The sequence below is a fragment of the Limanda limanda genome, chromosome 8 (assembly GCF_963576545.1).
Source record: "Limanda limanda chromosome 8, fLimLim1.1, whole genome shotgun sequence".
Classification (NCBI taxonomy): Eukaryota; Metazoa; Chordata; class Actinopteri; order Pleuronectiformes; family Pleuronectidae; genus Limanda; species Limanda limanda.
The window spans coordinates 17,120,991-17,142,072 of record NC_083643.1 but is presented as its reverse complement, the minus strand read 5'-3'; the positions used below and the strand labels follow the sequence as shown (position 1 = coordinate 17,142,072).

General features: G+C 40.6%; 1 protein-coding gene across 1 annotated transcript; it reads right to left on the bottom strand.

The window, feature by feature from the left end:
* Positions 1 to 754: 754 nt before the first annotated feature.
* On the bottom strand, positions 755 to 20,277 carry ano5a (anoctamin 5a). The gene is made up of 20 exons (XM_061075952.1): positions 20,048 to 20,277; positions 16,350 to 16,417; positions 11,164 to 11,271; positions 9,904 to 9,972; positions 9,438 to 9,722; positions 9,059 to 9,178; positions 8,784 to 8,899; positions 8,547 to 8,681; positions 8,344 to 8,449; positions 8,133 to 8,193; positions 7,376 to 7,527; positions 6,495 to 6,569; positions 5,231 to 5,459; positions 4,586 to 4,764; positions 4,393 to 4,490; positions 4,165 to 4,295; positions 3,671 to 3,876; positions 3,381 to 3,580; positions 2,871 to 2,976; positions 755 to 2,685 (listed from the first exon to the last, which is right to left on the bottom strand). Exons 1-20 carry the CDS (start codon positions 20,115 to 20,117, stop codon positions 2,452 to 2,454), a joined length of 2,748 nt encoding a protein of 915 aa, XP_060931935.1. The 5' UTR covers positions 20,118 to 20,277; the 3' UTR covers positions 755 to 2,451.
* Between the last annotated feature and the right edge of the window lie 805 nt (positions 20,278 to 21,082).

The following is a 21,082-nucleotide window of genomic DNA, read 5'->3' as shown; positions in this document are numbered from 1 at the left end:
CATATTATATTATACTGCATTACATTGCATATTGCAATATGGCAATGCATTTAGCATTTCACGTTTTACTTCACTTTTTATATTTTTTATATATTTTTATTCAGAAATGTTTATCTCAAAATAAATGTTACTTTGTATAAATATTGGTAAAGAGTGAGTAAATAAGAAGTAAACAGTGAGTAAATATATACTGGTTTCCCATTTTTTATTTCTCTCCTATGCATGTTGTATTTATTGCGTTTTTATGTTTCTATGTTCATTGTTTGCACCAATAACCAGAGCAAATTCCTTGTATGTGTGAACGTACTTGGCAATAAAATACTTCTGATTCTTCTGATTCTGATTCTAACACTGAATTTAGTTGTAAACCAATAGGGACACGAAAAGTGAAAATCCATACATGAGTCTATTTCCACTCATAGAAGAACACATAAGCTTTCAATCATCTTCATAATTAGCCACAAAACTCTTTTAGAAGCTCTTCTAGCTGTTCCATACATCTCTTAATGTTCCGATAACATGTTTCAAACCCTGCCCGACCCTCTCCGACCTACCTGGACCTGTGTGTTTCCCATGTCTCTGTTACTGTGCTGAGAGAAACAACCCTGCCAACATATTTTGGTGTCGAGCACGCCCACTTGTGTGAACAAACACCCAATAGTTATCAGTGTTTTTTTCAGGCCATCTGTTCTAGTGACAGCAACTTTCATTTTTTCGGCAAGCAAGCCCACATTCAAACATCTCCCACAACTGCTCAAGTTCAACAGGTTCTTTATTTTGGAGAACAGCCTTTGTTGCATTACACATTTGTGAATATGACCATTACAAAAATGTCGGAACTAAATAGATTATAATATGAAACTTTCAGCATAAAGTAAACAGGTTCAACCTTTTCATGTATGGTAACAGTATAAAATCAAATGTTATCAAAGCATAACAAGAAGACAGACATGAGGAAAAAAAGTTGAAGAAATAAAATGGAGAACAAAGTTGTTGGATTTATTAAGGCATCAACAGGTCAGGCATAGATCAGCAAGAAAAACTAGAACAGACCAATTTTGCTGGAGCAGTCACATCTGCAAAAAGGGTTTAGTTGCCTGAGTTTAAAGCAGTTTTACATTATCATTAACTTAAAATACTTCGGTTTTACTCTTCACTTGCATGTATGCGGTCAAATAAATGTGAATCCTTACAAAACGCTACATTTTATCTTTGTTGGCATTAAACCCCAATAAAAACGCTCAGAACAAGAAACTCCTTACTACGGTTAATCTCTTCTTTACGTAAATGAACAAAGACCATCGCACACCTCTGATTTGAAACACTGATTATCAATGTGTGGTGGAAGGACAACAAACAGATTGACATGTTTATGTCTTGGTAGTGAGGTTTTATTAAGTGCTTTGTGCAAAATAAAAAAAAAATGTGTGTATCTTTCCTTCACCACAAAGACACAGCTGAGGAAACCGGGAGGCTGATATACTTTGTGTAATGACGCAAACATAGTTGAGTAGGCGGGGGGGCTGCAGGCTTTCATTAGCTCTAACGTGTTGGTAAACAGAGGCACATTAAAAAGGGATGTCTTCACCCTCTCAGGGCTTTTTGCTTCTCATCTCCAGGAACAAGTCTCACTGTCAACAGTCGACAGCTGCTGCAGCTGCTCAACAACTGGCCATCTCAGGACACAAATCTTGCCTGTACTCACAGTGATAACAGCAGCACACGTTTCTCTTCATAAAAACCTACTTCACAAGTCGGTTCTGGACCTGGAGCAACTGTTGGGCTGTAACGAGGTCAGAGCAGGATTCTTTTAAAGCCACTAGGGTGAGGAAAATCATTTGGTAAAAGTGTGTTACTTCTGTGTCACGACCACAATAATGTAAAATAAACAATACTCACATTTGTGACAATTAAAAAAAAAAAAAAGTCCAGCATTAACTTATAGTACATGACACTGGAACCCTTCATATCACCGTACAAACAAACAAACAAATATTCAAACTTGAAAAAAAGCAAAATCAGTTTCCAAATAATATTGATAGTCTACTGGCAGATATATAAAAACAGTGGTAAGTGTTTGTTCTATATAAAGGCATCCAGTCTTTGGTTAATTATGGTGGCAATTAAATAAGTAGTCTTTTCGACACAAGATCTGAATGATCCTCATCACTATAATTACAAAATAGAGTGAAAAAAGCCATAAATATGAGACAGCATTTCAATTTTAAGTCAGCATGCATGGAGACGTGGTCATTGTGTGCACTTCACAATCGGCAGCATGGCTGTGAGTGATGGAAACCTCTATAGCTCTTTGATAAACGTCTGTGTGTGTACTGCACAAACAACACAGGCACTGCAGTAAAGAGATGTATCATAATACACAAGCAGGTCAATCTACACATCACCATGTCATCCCATCGTGTCCAGCTGATCCACCAGCAGCTCGCTGGGCTAGAGACACTCTGACAGCACCTCGTGTTTGGATAAAGATGGATAGATCATGGGCTCACAGCTACAGTCATTGCTACAGTTGTTGTGGGTGAGCTGCTTCTTCAGCTTCTCCACCTCGTAGTTGTGGAGATATTCCTGGACCAGGTAGCGCTCTCTCTTCACTCGAGCCCTCACGTCAGAGGGAACATCTGGGATCATCCAGGCCACGAAGAACTTCACCATGAACACGACATGCTGCAGAAGAATATAGTACAATGGGTTAATGTTGGATGAATTACTTTAAGAGCTGAAGAAGAAATTTTGTGAGGAGTTAGACTTTGTATTATATCAGAGAAACATTGTTCTTTCTTCACTATCTACAGCTCAAGGGAAGAATCTGAGGCTCAGCTTATGAGGTCACTAAGTGTTGGTGGATTTACCTCCATGATGATAATGAAAGCAAGCTTGGCAGCCAAAATATGCCAGAACTGCATGGTGTGGTGGTACTCCTTCTCATGGCCCGAAGGGTAGCGGAAATCACGATACCTACAAACAAAGAAAAAGAGTTTTATGATTACTGTAGACTCATTTGATTCAAGATTGTTTAAAGTCATTCTTCAGTCCACTGTGCAAAAGAGAATGAAATAGTATTTATGCTACTACTATGAGTAAAGCACTTTTGTATGTATTTAACACCTGGCATTACCATGTACTTTGATTTTACATACAATATTTTTTTGAGCAAAGCTATGAAATAGTTCAAATTAGCTTAACCCCCCCAGCAACATTAGAGTAGTGCTTACATTTGAACACATCCATAAAAATAACCAGCTAATGTAATATACTTGACACTGAAATTGGCCTTACTTTATAATTAAATTAAAGTACAATTTGCTAGAAATACTTTCTGCATTTGTAACTCAACTTAACAAACGAACACACACACTCACCTGCAGGTCGTGATGGAGCTGTTGAACCAAGCAGGGTTCTCCCCCTCCTCAGGGCTGTTGGCCAGTGGGAACGCAGATATATCATAAGTCGACAGGCTGTTGTTTATGTAGCCTTTCATATTCATTTCACCATCTGGGTGGTAGGCATACATGTACACGAGCCGAGGGATCATATCAGAGGTGAAGGCCACGATGAACGCCTACGAAGCAAGGGAAAGATGGTGTGAGGACAAAACCACAGATACAACTGGGCAGATAATGAGCAGTCACACTGACAGTCCAGTACTAACATTTGTGACAACGGAGAGGACGGCGATCCCGCTGAGGATTTCCTCCCAGGCCCCGATGCTGTGGGCCTTGGCTGCCACTGGGCGTCTGTACTGAGTGGTCAGCTTCCAGGCATCCACTCTTACTTCAATAACGTTGTTGATCAGTGCCAGCAGGGGGGCCAGGGGGAAGGAGGCGACGAAAAGCGTGATGAAACCAAACTGGATCACTGGGACACAGAGAAGAGAGGTTGGTGAGAGGCAGTGTGATGGAGACAGCACCGTCTGTTGAATCTCAGAGGACACCGCATCTATTTATCCACTTACCGACCTACCTACAGATAAATATTCTTACTGAAAGTAAACTTTAATAAAGTATTGAAGTTGGGTATCTGTACTTGAGAATTTGAATTGACTCAAATGGAGACTTGGAGGTTATTCAGATGGTCTTGGCTGCAGCCTCAGTTTCAGGTATGTCTTCCTCTGTGTAGTGCATTGGTGTTGTAATGAATGTTTACCCATTTCCAGGTACTCGTCGAAAAGACCCAGTTGTCCGAAGCTCTGGAGGTCATTGTCCTGCTCCCAGCGGCTGTAAAGACTCTCTGGGTGTTTCCGTGCCTTCCTGCTGCCCCACCAGTTCATCAGCCACCTGAAGGAAACAGGGGGAGGGGGAAGAGCTTCAAATGGAACCACAACACAGCTATTTACAAAGAGATAAGTGTGGCACATTCAGATGGAATACTCACGGGACCAGAGCCTCTTGGATGTTGCCCCACACCTGTTTACCAGTCATCACTATCACCAGCTGGGTGGTCAGCTCAATAAGACAACCACCAGGGTCACACTGAATTCACACGTGGAGAAAGAAAAGAAACCAAAATGAACTTACATTCTTTACTTAAGCTGAGTTATTGACGCTAATCTAGTCTTGTTTTGTACCTCTTCATTCCTCAAGTTGGTCCAAACGCCAAACATGTAGGCATAATTTCCAGGATAGCCGACAAACTTGCCCTTAAAGAAAGCCACGTAGAAGCAGGAGGAGTAGTAGTTGACGAACTGGAAGAGGAACATCTTCACCGTCAACTTGTTCTCATACTCCAGGTGCGTCTTTGGAATTTCTGTCACGTAGTAAAAGGTTGCAAAAGATAGATTTTAAATACATACACTAAATAAGAATCAACTTCTGCCAAGGAGGTTATGTATTTGTCTGCATTCATGTTTTTTAATTAGCAGGAGAACGTAGAAACTACTAATTTTGTGGAGAGGCATGACTCAGTAAACCCATTTAATTTTTTGTGAATCCTAATCGGCTTTTTTTACTCTTTCTCTAACATTGCGTCAGTCTGTGATTTACAACATGCTTGCTATCTTCTCAAAAAATTATTATTTATATATTTATTATAAAGGCATGTTACAGGACGGATATGTTTGAATGTGTGGAATTCTAATCCAAATTTCAATGTGGTTTCATAAGGGAATTGTTGAGCCTACTTACAAGACTGTGATAATATGCACTGAAGTGTGGACAAATAAAGACACAGAAATGTAACTGTCTTGTTTACATCCTCTCACTCTGGCCCTCACCCATATCTGTGATCCAAATAGCCACCCTCTCATACATGAGGTTGAGGATCATGATGATGACAAAGTTGATGCAGGAGGCGGTGACAGAGGTGGCCAGCTGTGGCGTGATGTAGGGGCCGACCACGTGCAACTGGGCGGTGGGGTTGTCCTTCATGATGCTGGCGAAGGCGGCGTACACTGCCAGGCGGTACGCTATCACGCCAATGATGCAGGCAATGATCAATGAAATCTTCCGGACAGAGACAACAGTGGCAACATGAAAGACAACTGCATGGCACAGCAAGGCACGAGACAAAAGGTACAGTGAGAACACCACAGCAAATGAGTTACAGCCAACGGAAGTTACAGCCAACGGAAAATGTTAGAAGACAGGCTTGAGTTGTGTACAAATGCCCCATGAAAACCCAGCTACCATAATCTAGCAACTAGGACACAATTTAATGTTTTTTTTATGTAAGTGAGGATAAAAGTTATAAATTCAGGGCAAGTATGCATAAAAGTTTGGTCTTCAATGGGTCCTACTTGTAAGAATGAAATCATTTTGACATAATTGTTATAGCTAATAGTAAATGCATGCATACATACAGACAATTGTGCTCATCTCAGCTTTTAAATTATTTACAAGAGCTACATTTTAAAGAGGTTTTACGCAAACTGGCTCTGGTCACATGATACTGGTCATTGCATGGACTGTATGGATGGAGGACACGTCTCCACTTCCTCCTGTTGTTCAAAAATGAAGCTACAATCTCCCTGGGTGCCACCATCTTACGCTTCTGACACAATTTGGAGCCGGAGTCTACACAGTAGTGATCGTGGTGTGGAGCCACAGTATCGAGCTCCCACAGACACACATGCTTGTCAAGTAGTGAGTCTCAGCTGTCAATCATGAAGTTTCATTTTGTTTTCATAGCATCAAGTAACTAATTAGAACAAAACTTAATGACCCCCAGTGTGAAAAAAAACCTACCTAAAATGATTGTTTACTGAGCCAAATTTGTTTCTTCCGTGTCCCGGCCACTAACATCGTTTAGACAGAGTTTATGACCCACACTGCAGCCAACCACCAAGGGGCGATAAAGATGATTTTTTACTTCTCTATGGGAAAGATGTCACGATGTCCATCTTAACATACAGTCTATGGTTCCATGTGATCATGATGAACACTATGATGGGGAAAGGTAAGTAACACAGGGAGGAAGAACAGATGGAAGATAGTTGAAAGCAGTTGTAATTAATGAAGAACCAAAGATACTATGCTCACCCAGAAAATGACAGTGGCTCCAGATAGACATAAGCGTGCACACTTGCTTGTTATGGGTAAGTATGGCTCCATTTCCTACATCATAACCAAGCAAAGCATGGACAGAGAAGTCAGTAACCATTTGTTATATCCTGAAAAGACCCCTTCAGGCCAAGTTCCTTTAATTACCACTACCCAAAGATAAGGAGGTCCCAATCAGAGTTTTTTACGTGTAGGAATTTAGGCGTGAGTCCAATTATTTCATCAAACAGACTCCTGCTGAAGTCAAGCTCTTGCAAAAACCTCTTTCAAGACACCGATCCACCAGACAAACAGGAATGCAGCAAAGAGAAGGAAGTTCATGCCTCCAAGTCTTTCCAGAAATGTCGGTTGACCACACAAAATACATCACACCAACACTTTCCTTTACCAACACTGGCATTCCACATTAAGTGCCACCCTTACCCAGAGGATCACGGTGGCCCAGCACAGAAATAATTTGGCCAATAGATCTGTAGCAGTCCTGCTAAGAACCCACTCTGGTTCCTAAAGACGGGTGGAATGTGGTCACAACAAATTAAAGCACCCTGTTGCTCTTGCAATTCAACTCTGTGCCTGCTACTATGACTATTTACAACTAATAACAGAACTAGGGTTCTTGATTCGAAAGATCTCTATTCAAACCTGCTTTTTAGTAAAGACACAGGTATAATGAATGACTGTAACCCAGCCTGTAAAACCTGTATTCAATAAATACAACACATACTGTATTGTGTAATCATTCTTAGTCCTTACAAACAGTATAGCTGTCTGGTAAAGCCTTGTGGGAGCTACACAGATGTAGAGCTGCACATTTGAACAGTATCATACAGGATATTAGTATTTCATGAGCACTCAAACACCTGTGTGATGCGGTTCAGCTTGCGTTTGGAGCACTTGGTCTCGTACTCTGGCCGGAGCTGCAGCTGCTGTTGCTCCTCCTCAAAGTCGACCAGATCCCACTCATATTCGAGCCGAGCCTGCCGCCTCTTCCAGAGCTCCAGGAACAGCGTCACTGAAGAGACATTCATCCACACCAGGTGTATCAGGCTTCTTGATAACTTATTTAATTGCTATCAACATGTTTAAACACAAAGTCCTCTGTTGATAATATCATCAATATTATCCTTGCGCAGAATGTGTACCTCTATCAGCGTTTATGTTGTAAGGGCCAATGAAATCATTTAATTTAAATAAATAAGAAATATGTGCATTTATGTTTACATTTTAATTAATACAAGTTCTGTATATTTGGTTGTATTTGTGTTTTCTTTCAGATTATTTATGGTTAAATTGTGAAATAGCAAGCCTCAATTACATTTCTTTGATCATCGCCAATTTTTTTGGCTGATATATATAGGTACCAGAAAGAGCCTTACTACTTTATATCTGTATCAGCACCTCCCCCTAAACATTTGTATCAGACAGGCTTTGATTAAATGTACTAGACAGTGATGTTGTTGAGGTTTTCAAGTATAATTGTTCAGTGCTTTGACCTCATTTAACATATATAATATATTACAGAAATGTCAGTTATGAGTAGAATAGTTTGACAGCTGCCACTAGGTGGTGCACTGGGTCAGAAGATATAAAATACAAAGAGACAATATCTTTACTCACCCCATATCCCCATGAATATCGCAAAAAACACAGTTCCCACATTGTCAAATAGGTGTGATTGCTGAAAGAAGAGCATATTTGACAAATAGTGAGATAATAAAATACTTGATTTGTTGACACTTAGTTGTTACCATCCTTAAAATGTCACACATGTGGGTAGAACATGAATCCCAAACACAAGCAACTAAGGAGGAAAGTTAGGAAATCTCACCCATGAGGAGTTACATGTTGAGTTGAGTTTCCAGAAGCCGCATTTCTTGTCACACAGTGGGCACATGACGATCTTGCCTCCAATTTCTGCGCTGCATATTTCTTTACTGTTGGGAGATAAGTTCATTTTTTTATTATCAAAAACATAAAATAATATGTAATAACACACTGACCAGACAGGCCGGTTTTCATTGTAAAACTCACCTCCACTCATTGTCATCGTAAGTGAGGACTCCGTAGACGAAACAAATCGTCCCAACTATGGCAGCAAACAACAACATCTCAGTGTAGAAACCCAGCCAGGCAAAATAAATACCGATCTTCTCTCCGTAGTATTTCCTGTTGGAGAGGAAAGACAACATTAATTGTGAATTCCTTTGCTGTTCCACTACAGTTGAGCTACTACACATCAGATATGACAACTTTGTTTTCAGATCTTGCCTGACAAGGTTGAGGGGTTGCTCCTTGAAGAAATAGAGGAATCTGGCCCAGTGTTTGTACAGACTGTATCTCTCACTCTCGCAGTGAATGTCCCTGGATTGTTTCCAATATCTACACTGCATGTATAGAATAAAATAGTTCAAAATCACATTTGTTGTTTAAATCATCCTTTCATTACAACATCACACACAGCTTTCACTAGGATAATACTGCTGGAAATCAAATAGTGAACATTCGATTGGTTCAGGGCCAGAAGTTCAGCAGAAGAGACTCACATCGTGCAGGGGAAAGGCAGCAGTGTAGGTGCCATTGTTGAGTAGCCTCTTGATTCCCTTTTTGTCTTTATCTCCACATTCCTCCCTCAAGTATGAACAGCGGGACAGGATGTAGTAGACCTGAGCAGAGAGAGTGAAACCAAATATAAAACTTCTAGTGCAAAAACTAAATTATAAAGTTGCCTTTGGGTTCCCCACAATTTTGAGATAATGGACCTTCAGTTCAACACAATAAACATGACCTGCTAAATTTGAAGGTTAGTCATCTTGATGACTATTTTCTAAAATGTTACTTCAGGCCTGCTGCAGCAGCATTTGCAGTATTTAGCTCTGAATGGAATATTTTATTTTTTAGTTAAGAAAGCCAAAGTGTCCTTACGATCCTGTTGCGATTGGAAGGGGGGAAGAATGTCTCTTTGTCATCGATGAGGAAGAAGTCAGACTTGCTCTTATCGAAAGGAGCGGTGAAGAAGTCCGGCTCAGGGTGCATGATGGTCTCGGGCAGACGGAACGGGGTTGACAGCCAGTTCATGGGCATCTCTGTGTTGACTGGGATGTCGTTGACCTTGAACGGAACCTTGATCTTAAGCACGTCTGCGTAGGTGGTCAACACTTCCCATGGAGCATGGATCTTCACAAAATAAGTCTTCCCATCTTCTGACTCCTGGTGATAATGACAGAAAAATGTATAAAGAGCTACTGGAAAAACTAATTCAGTAGTAGGAGAGAATTTATAGAGATTATGTTAATGTCTCGAAGCCTACAGATATGAAATATGATATATGCATCTAGTATAACTTCTGATCTATCCGGAGATTAGACAATAATCAAAATGAGAATCTTACTGATTTATCTTCTGTCTCCAGCTCCAGACCAACTTTGGCTAAATTGGCCTCATACACCCTCCTCCTCTCCTTGAAAGAAAAACAGAATAGGTACATATATTTATTAGTTATATTTAGCTATCATAGAATTATAATAATGGAATTTACTGTACATCAAATTAAGTACACACAAACCTTACATGTAACAGTGAGCAGCATATACAGTATTTAGATTATAAGTTATTCAGACGTTATATGTACAATATTGAAATAAAATGTGTTATCAACTGAAAACAATCCATTTAAATGCATACAATTTATATATCAAAACATAAAATCATAATACTTATAATGTGAGAAGACATGCATAATGTGAAGAGTGTACATCTGGATATGTGAAACCAATGTGTCAGCAGATTCTACAGCAGCTGCCATGGCAGTTAGTGAGAGTTATTGTGTACACTGCCGAAATTACAAAAGTTACCGTTTGTCACTTACTGTTTAAGGTTAAATATTATCATAAAAAATACATATACAGAAATTGACCATATCATCACAGTACAAATTGACAGAGCGAAAGCCTAACTGGGAGGATTTACTGCCAAGTTTAACAGCACATGGATGAATCACAGGAAGTGACCTCCTATTTGGCCTTCCTCTAACAGTGGAAAAAATAAGAAGAGTCCTTCCTGACAAGGCCAGGGGTCTAAGTGTTGACTCGCTGACGAGGCTGTGTCTAACCGACTCATACAGGAGGAGTGGTAACATCCACATGTGAAGGCTAACAGCCCAGTATCACTAACACAGTCTTTCAGTGCCCCACGGCTGATAGCAACTGGCCACAGAACAACATGTGATCAAACACAGAATGGAAAAACTTGATTTACCAAAGAAGAAAATAAGCTTGTGACTCTTTGGCAATGTAGCAGTGACCTTAGGAAAGTCCTTCCCAGGATCAGGGATGGAAACTCAGAGAAACAGTTTATCTAGCTTTATCAGTGTTGTGGTATTTAGAGTATGCAAGTGACTCACACTGTGAGCTCTGAGGATATCCTGTAAGAACCAGTTCTTAGTGTCTTAATCAAGGTGTGGATTTAACATTCACTGTTCTTTTGTGCAACATTTTAAGTTTTCAAGATGTTTAGTTTGTGCAACATTTATCAATATTCTCTTTCATTCTGCTCGGTTGGAAATAAAACAACAACAAATCAAACGTAAATACATAAAAAAACATAAAAATAACATAGAGAAATAAAAATGTACCTTTCAGTCGTTTCTTACCTGTTTTCTCTCGCCATCTTTGTCGTCCACATAGGACAAAACAAAGTCAATCCTCCGCCGCCCATCACGGAAGAACACAGAGTCTTTACTGTGTTGTTGTTTGTCAATCTGTAAAAATACATCGAACAAACATTGAATACTGTTCAAAATATAATGTGGCGCAGTATCAGCACAACAGGTCGGGGGTGCATTCATAGCAGCCAAAGAGTATGTCAGTGGTTAACAGCAAAACCCAAAGAACGAGGCGTCCACACCACATCACACTCGGTTGTATGTGTCATATCATAATCTCACTCCAAACACTAGTGTGCTAAAGGGTTTTCTGTTGCTCATGTCACCCTACTAGGTTTTACCGAACAAAATATTTCCAGAATCCTAAAAGCTTTGATCTCATGTCATCTCTCTACAACTATCAGGGTATATGTCATGGTAAAGGATTTTTTGGAGGTCCACAAATACATTTAAAAGAACATTCTCTACACAACAGAGACAGGCAGTAGACACATTGGGCAAAAGGTTCCAACATTTACTTTTTCTGTAAATCCTGGGATCCATAGCGGTGAGACCACCCTTTGTTGGTGGCTAAAGAAATTCCAAGCATGTGTATCAGCTAATGCTAACAGCTACATGGTTGGGAAGGAGTGAACTGCAGAAAATGTTTCACGGCAGGAGGGGAAGGCATGACTGTCAGTGCTGCTTCAGCTGTTCAGAAAGCTAAAAATAACCCCACAGAACTCTCATCACACCACATCACTGCAGTACAGTTACATACCTACACAGGGCCGCTGATTATTCAGAGAATTCAGACATTAAGCACAGAAAACAACCACATCTAGAGCTTCTGCACTGCACTGTACTTCTGGCACAGATTGCCTTGTTGGTCAGTCTAATGTTCTGGGGGTAGGGAGGAAAGGAAAAGCACTTTACCTCCATTATCCCCTCCCTTTATGGTTAGGATGCATCAGAGAAAAAAGGCCGGATGCCTGGGCAAAATTGCCTCTCTCCGGGAATCAGAGTCCTCTCCTTAAAGCTCTGTTTCTCTCACTCTCATTCCACTGATCCCACAATCAGAGGAGCTCCAGTCGGGCCCCTCACCTCCCACAACAAGCCCTCACTTGCTCAGACATTCAGAGAATAAGGAGGGAGGGGGACAGGCAGGAGGAAGGAGTACAGAGGAGAAAGAGAGCAGACTACTAGAGATGATGTCAGCATTGTGGCAGCATAGCTGCTGCCAGCTGCTGATGCATTTAGTTAATGTAATAAGAGGAATACATCCAGGAAGAGAGGGATGACCATGACATGCACCAAAATAAAAGTCAAAGTACACATCAAATTAATTATTCCCATTGTACTAGTCAACACCTTCACAGTGAACCATAGACTGTATGTTAAAAAATGGATGCATAACAGCTCTCCAAAAGTGAAGCCATATCATTTTGATCGTCACCTGGTGGCTGGCTGCAGTATTGGCCATAAACCCTGTTTCCTCCATATTTGTGGATGGGATATGGGAAAAATACACATTAAAAATTGTTTTCTCAAAGATGCAGATTTCAGGCAGTTGTGATCACACTGATGTGAAATGTCATGATTGAAAGCTGAGAATGAGTCTTAATTGGTCAAACGCGTGGACTTGGCTACCGTGGCTCCAACCCCTGATTGCCACGGTGCAGATTCAAGATGGCAGCATTCTGGATATTTTGGAGTAACTGTGCCAGAAACAGGTTTTTCCAAAAAATCTAAAAAACCACAGCAAAAAAGCCAGATGACCACGTTAAGAAATCTGCTCTGGTAAGATGAGATCCAATAATGACTGGTGCATTATCTCCCCAGTCTGACTTGACTGTTTGAAAGTTATCGTTTAAACTATCTGGAGACTTAACCACAATCTTATTCAAAGTGCAAATATGGCACTATCAATGGAAAATGTATGTAAAGAGTCTGAGCCACAACACACAATGATCCAGAACAGCAGCAGTGCAGCTGGATCTGCACCCTGCTTCCTACTGTATCAACTCAAACAAGGAATTATGTCCACGTGATCAAACTTTTTATGTCTTTCTCTGTCCAAATTATGTGTCCTGATGACTGGTCTGCATTACCTCTCAGTCGTGATTGGACCATGTTGACCATGGCAGATTGGCTGCTTTCTTTAACTGGGACGTAGCTGCAGAAACTCTCTAATTTGCTGTAATTACGGATCAGCCATATGGAATCAGTGCATCTGCTGGGACCTGCCTCTTCTAAGTAAAGCTGGTACAGGCCACAGACCTCTATACATTTACCCGCTAACCCACAACTACTGGGTGTTCAGACTTGCAAGTTATGTCTTAACTAAGGAGGGTAAATGTAGAACATGGTGTAACATAAGGTGGCTCTCAAAGGCAGTGAGGAGGTACCACTCCCAACCTTAACTTTCAGGGCATTTATTTTTGTAGGGGGGGATTTAAACATGATTTTAACATAATTTTCCTAAAACTGGTAATATTTGATTTGATTTTCAATAATTTACAGCTAAATTGCCTGATAATATATAACTTTAATGTGTTTTCTTCTGAGACAACTCTCCTGTCTAGTTTCAGTTTTATAATCCTCTTAGTTTCAAATGCAGCCTGATACAAATATCCCAAGGTTGCACTAATCTCTCTTTAATGTTTGTATTATATTGGTTCAGCAACAGCGAAAAGAATGTTCTTTTTTTCATTAAATCACTCTGTTATGTCTTTACTGAATCATTGCAATCCTCAAATTCATCCTAAACAGAGAAAAGGGTTTTTCTGCGGAGCTAAAAATGAAAACTGGACACTCCTATCCTGAGCTTTGCAGAAAATTATACCTGGTTCAGCAACACTCTCTTTAAATACATATTATTGAGAAGCTACATGCAGCTGAAAGTTTGTGATCTGTAAGGAAAATGAAGACATACACTCCCATGTCTTTTGGGAGGAGGACAAAACAGTCAGCTTGATCACAGAGACAATTTATAGACGTGCAGCTGCGTCTCCTCCAAAACTCCTTGAAGGGATCTTTCACTGAGCTTTCACGTAGCTTTGGGTTGAGGGAGTCACCTTACTTCAGGAGCTGGTTGCAGGAAGATTAGCTATTTAAAAAGGGTAAGGATTCCTCTTTTCATTAAAACGGTTATGCACCGTTAAAGCAAGACCACATTAGAGATGAAAAAGGAGAAGGCTACAGCACAGTATGTGGTTTGCCACAGCAAAGTTCAGTCCTGTCATGAGCTCAGGGCTGTGTCTTGATTACAGTATAGACTGTATACAGTGTACACGCAGGCACACACACATACAAAAATGCACACACAAAAAGAGCAAAACTTAAAATACAGTATACGGTGCATGTGCATGTTTGTGTGTGAACACGTATGAGCGTACTACTGTAATTAGACTATTACACAACCAGGCTGTTGCTTTCTCTTCAGTGAAGCAGACGATTATCGCAGGTGAGATCACAGCAGGTGAAAAGGCCTTTTCCACTTTTAATGAACTCTCATGACGCATCAACGCACAGTACAGCTCATGCCGACATGTTTCCATTACTCTCTGCAGAAAACAACATGCTCCCCAGTAGCCACCGCTATGAGCTCTCTACCAAGATATGTGTATTGATTTCAACTCTTATGTCCAAGCTGTGTTTTCCGCATCCTGCTGGAGAAACACAACACTGAGCAGACGTTCTCCAAAAAGCAGGTAAAGGCAGGCAGACAGACATATGCAGAGTTGCATCACATCACAAGCCTGGTTTACCATGCCATACCCTTGAACGAAACTTCAGGAATAGAGCCCGCTTTCTCGAGAGCTGTGGAAAAACCGAGTGGAGAATGAGCCAAAGCCCGACAACACAACAATGTCAACAGCATAAAGCTAAAACTGAAGCAGCCACCTCACACGGGGGGGGGGGGGGTCAAAATGTCAGACACGCCACACTTGCATTATGATTAGACATCCTTACAGAATACGCTCAAACACTTCACACTGGAAACAAGTTAATGTCACAATCAGGTCTTGCTCATCTACAGTTTTGAGCTCAGAGATGACGTGAGACGACACAAACACACACACACCGACACAGCAGCAGCATGCATCTGGGACCTTGACTGGCGTCTTACCCCGGTCAAAGCATTGATTCGCTCTAAGGTCTGAGCCTCAAACTGTGGATTGTCGCTGTGGTCTGAGGAGGCCAGGGAGGCCAGGCTGGTGCTGAGAGACTCACAGGTCTCTACACACACATCAGGTGTTAAAAAAGACTTCAAGAGTAGAGTGAAAGAGGGAGAACAGACAGGAGCATCAGAGTTATCTCTGACTCTCTCGTGACATTTACAGATGTGTGTTTTGGGGGTGTCTTATAATCCTAAGAAGGGATGGATATTTATATGTTTGCATGTATGTAAGTGCAGGTTGTAAATCGTTATCTGGAAAGACAAAACAGATTTAATCTTTAAACGGAGACAATTAAAGGTTCAGTGTGTAGAATTTAGTGGCACCTAGTGGTGAAGTTCCATGTTGCAGCTGAATTCACCTCACCCTCCCCTTCCAAACATGAAAGAGAACGTGTGGCAGCCTTCAGTTGTCATAAAAACTCAAAAGGTGTTTAGTTTGTCCAGTTTGGACACTAAAAAACATGGAGGCCTACATTGAAAGGACAATTTACAAGGGTCACACACTAGTAAAAACATCACTAGGATTATGTTATATTCAATTTCTGCCAATAGATCCCTTTCCCCTCAATCTTACACACTGAACATTTAAAAAAAAAGTTAATTCTACTAAGATCCATACGCTAACCTGTCTTGTTTTAGTGGGTGGGTTCATAAAAGTAAAACAGTGTGATTATTCAACTCTCAAGAGGGGATAAGAAAATCTAGATAAAGCGTTTCACTTGTACACAATGAACTTCCTGCTACCACTCCTACAGGAGGTACGGTGGAAGTGAAGATAGGACACAGCCAAACAGAAATCGTTTGTCAAATCATCCGTATTGGAAAGCTAAAATTAACTTACAGTATAGGAAGCACTTGTCTTAACATATTCAAATGGCTGATATATGTTCAATTCTGAGGCACAGGATGTTATGAAACCTTCTGAGATGATGACGCAGAGGAGGGCGCTTCAGAAAACTGTGTGTATGAAGGGGAAGAATGAATGTCAACGTGTGGTGAGTTTGTTGTTTACCGCTGATTGTCCCTGCTGGAAAGATCCTGTGCTGGACGAGGCATGCTGGCTGTAGCCATTTATATCATCTGCAAGACAGTAACACACAAAACACTACATTAGAAATCGAATTACAGATGATAGTTATAAGACCATTCTTTCTAGTCTGAATCTCAAAACAGGCAAGTTGGTAGCGTTGTAGGTTTCAGGCCTATGAGCAGCTGCCTGAGTTTGGTGAGGACTGACAGCCAATGTTATGGTCTATATTTGTACAGCATTTTGTGGCAGTGCTGCCACAGCCCAGACAACATGACTCACAAAATCCCTGTGAGAGAATACACACAGCCTGGTTGCACTGCACTGCACTGACGCAGGAAATGAGACAGGAGTCTGGTTAGCTCCCTTGAAAGTGAAAGCTCTCACTGTGGTAAAACGTGGATTCAAACACTATAAAGTTCTACATTTGCCTCAGTCCAAATCAATTATTACCTTCCAGGGCAGAATCTGATAAAAGAAGATTTGCATGAACAAATGTCAGCGCAGATGAAAATGCTATAGAATCACACGCTGTTGGCAACACTACCACTAACAAAATAAAGCAAAGGCTGGTTAAAGTCTGTGTGTGTTTTTAGAAATGCAGCAATCCTAATTGATGGTCTCACTGATGTTATATTTAGTTTGGACTCAACACAGAGAATGTTTCTGTCTCTATGTGATTACAGACCAAGTCAACAAAGAAGCACTGGTTCAAAACTATAAAATAATTAAATTGAAACCTCTGATGCAAATGTGTCCCCGACAGCCTTTTTTGTGGTTATTGTTTTTTTACTGAACTTAAACTTTACTTAAAAGACTCTTGAAAATGTCTTTTAAATGTAACAACTCAATTAACAATGTAAATGTGTGTAGAAAACAGGATTCTGGGGCCAGTTCCAGTATCGATTTAAGGGAGTAGAAGATTCCAATCCTATCGATATATCAGATGATTTATGTTATGGTTTATTTTATGTATGTATTATATATGTTGGAAGATTGTTTGTCCATTTGTAGTGAAGATGACAGCTTACGCTATTTGTTTTAAGGATTTCTATAGAAAGTAGGGCACTCTGAGAGGGCATACACCGCAGATGTTAACGCCCAATCTCGCAGTGTTAAAGAAAGTGAAAAAAATTATTCTGAATCCGCCCCCTTGAGTAAATCCACTCAAAAATGTAATGGGTCTTTCCTTAGCCCATACCCCACCATCCTACCAAGTTTCAATACAACTAATTCAGTAATTTTTTGCATAATACAGCTAAAATACAGGCAATCAGGAATGAACACATAACATTTTTGGTAATTAGCTAGTAGCTGAATTTAGTACAAAGCACATTTTCTCTGTATTTGAGGATATAATTACTTTACTATTTGTTCATCATACTTATAAACAGTACCTGTGAAAGGCCAATGTCTGGTGATTAAATTGACAGATACATAAAGATGTCAATCTATTTAAGAGAAAAAAATAAAACAGCATTCATGCTTATTGTTAGATACACTTTCTGAGTTGTGGCAGCACGAAGAGGAAACTGTTGATTCATGGACAGTCCGTTTCATATAGTACAGTTAAAAGCAAGTTTAGACATAAAGCTGAAACATACCACCCCCCCCCCCTCTTCACCCTGGACTTTTACAGCCTTTTAGTAGCAACAATAAAGACATCTATCATCTCTCTTAAAAATCAGCTATGAAACTGATTTTGTTTTGAACTGCTCTGATTTGTTCTTGCTTACATTTCTTTCAAGACATATGAGAGTGCCTCTCAAACAGTTGAGCATATTCTTGCACAGTTGGACACAGTGTTGTTGCTAACCCAGTATTAGCCACCCGGCGATGCCAGGAGTCTTTTCCCACCTAACAAAGTAGCCTCCACAGTTAGGGCATTGTTCCAGAGAGAGCAGCTGAACACAGTGGAAATGCCACAAGGCGGCTGCAGTCTCTTTTTTTTGCATTACCACAGCAACCCAACAGACCAAGAAAGCAAACCTCACATACATCTGTTATTTACATAAAGAAGGTTATTTTTACAGTTCAGCAGCACTGATACCGCTGCATAACAAAAACAGAGATATGATGTCCAGGCTGCTACTATTCTTTTGCATGCGTACGGCGGAGTTACATTTTGTACACATGTATTTTTTTACTCTCACTGTTACCACCGCCTCATTTGAGGGTGAAGAGGAAATTCAGTCGCCTCTTCAAGCATTTTCTATATCAACACAGTGGGATGGGTTGGTCTGATTTCCTTTGACAGGAAGCAATCAGCCATCTCTCATGTTTACAGTGGTGAGTTTCAGGTGCACACATTCGCATATATGTACACCTGCTTCCACAGGCCAGTTCACATATAAAAGACATGTCTGATATAGATTTAATGTTTCTTTTTAAGGGTGAGCAGTGATGCAACAACAAGGAACAGTTCTGAATGTGTGTGGTCAGACCAACCTGTAAAAGGTTTAACAAAACGGAGAAGAGAGAAAAGATTATTAGAGAACTTGAACCGCCCCTATGTTTTGACTTTAGTTTCAGATTATATGCTCTGAATGTGTCTGGAAATATAACGGTAAGAATAGGGCATTTTGAGTATATATATTTGCATCCTGCAAGTGCATGTTAGCTGGTACTGGATTGACTAAATCTTACTCATCCAACAGGAATACTGCATAGTTCTAATCAGGCATGGGAGCTATAAGGCTGTTTTCATTCAGCAGTCAGCATCAGTATACCTCTATACTAAAATAACTCGGATTTGGAGTATTAGTGTGATTCAGTGTTTTGGAAATGTGAGTGTGATGAATGGAAAACACAATGCTTCCACTGTTACCTCAACATAAACACACAAGGGCAAGAGTAACTACAGTTTGTGATCCTATAATTATCACTCACACTTCACAGTCTCAGCTAGACTTCTACCGTGCAGTTCTCTCCAAGCTGCAGATGAAACCCAACACTTTGATATCGATTCAGCAGGATAAGAGTCACTGCAGAGCATCCAGGATGATTCACACTCCAGCCAGCCGAGCACCATACAAGGCTAAAAACTAAGCAGTTGTTTAGACATTCAAATCCAGCCAGGAGCAGAGGCAGAGGCAGAGAGAGGGATATGGGGTTTGTGCTGGTGAATGTAATGGCTGCCTGTAGTGACACAGTATTTCCAGTGAGTAGGCCAGCTGTCGGAGGGCTGTCTGGCCATAAGTCACTGCTGCCCTCCACGAAAAAAGAAGGACGTGGGTGTTTCAGAGGAAAAGTGCAGGGTGGGGAGTTAGAAAAAATTTCATGAAAGGCTGAGGAAATGTTAATAAAATGAATTTTAAAATCAAGGTGTGAGGGTAAAGTTGTTGCTACAGGCTCAGTGAAGTCAAGCCAAACTCAATAACAGCAACATAAATGTGATTTCAAAAGCCATATTTATCTGAGCTGTGGACTGAATGTTACTGTTATGTTGTTGTTGTTGTTGTTAGAATGTCTAACTTCATGTATTGTGTTTGTAGAATATTCTTATAGGAAAATGATTGTAGTTTTAGTGAGATATTTATCTAATATTCATTCAAGTTTTCCTCAAGGCATAGTCCTAATTAAATTACCAGTATTTCCCCAGCTTCTTAACACATGTATACATCCTAAATATCATATTTATATTTCACACTAGCACTTTAAAGTTGGAGGATTTGGCCACTCACCGTTGAAAGAATCCGTGGGGCTCATCTCAATCAGGCTGTCTCCTCCTGCTCTTCCCGTTATTCGATTCATTTTGAAATCTCTGGTGGAGACAAACTCGGTCCGCTCGTCTTCATCCACACAGTGAAACTAAATCCCCAGCGGGACGACGCGTGTGCCGCCTGGTCTGCAGAGAACCTGTCCCCCTTGGTGTCTCCTCCGCAGTGTCCCCTGCTGTCCCTTGCTCGCTCGGTCCGTGTCAGGGCGCCTCTGGCCGGGCGGAGGCTCCTTCACCCCGCGGCTGCATCACCTCCCGAGGGGAGGGGCTCTGAGCCGGGACTCGAACCCCACACACGTGTCCGCTGCTTGGTACGCAGAGCAGTGTCACTAATGGGCAGACGTGTGACGTCAGCTAACAGAAGCTAACGTTAGCACAAAAGTAGAAGTTGGAGGCTAACTTTGCTTTTCCAAGGACTTTCCCCGAATAAAGACAAGTTCGTGTTTTCCTTGTTTTAAAGTTGTTTTCTGAACAGCTTTGCTCCTGAAGATAGTGTTGCCATGGTCACCACTGATTTAAGGCTTACAGAAATGTGCTCTGACATCCAATCAGAGACGAGTATTCTCCAGGCCCTGGTTTCACGAAGTTGATGAAATTGTCTTTATGTCAGATGCAATGTTAAAGTGTCAGAAGTGTAGTTTATTCAACTGATATCAATATGTACACAAATATAAATGCCAAAAGTACAGCATGTTATATATATTTATATAAATATGTAATGCCAAAAGTATGTTTTATATTCATATACATAAACATATCATATGTATTCATAATCATTTGATGTGATGAATACAAACTAGAGTCTGAATTATATATACTATATAGAATTATTATATTAAGTGATTTATTCAGATCTTTTTAATAGAATATAGGACTAGATGATGGCGAATGTCCCTCTTTCATTTTGAAGGTTTTCTGCACGATTCAAGGTACCAACAGTATTGTAGCAGGTGTTAGCGTCTGCCAGCAGATGTTAGGGCCGTAACCTCAGTGTACCCTC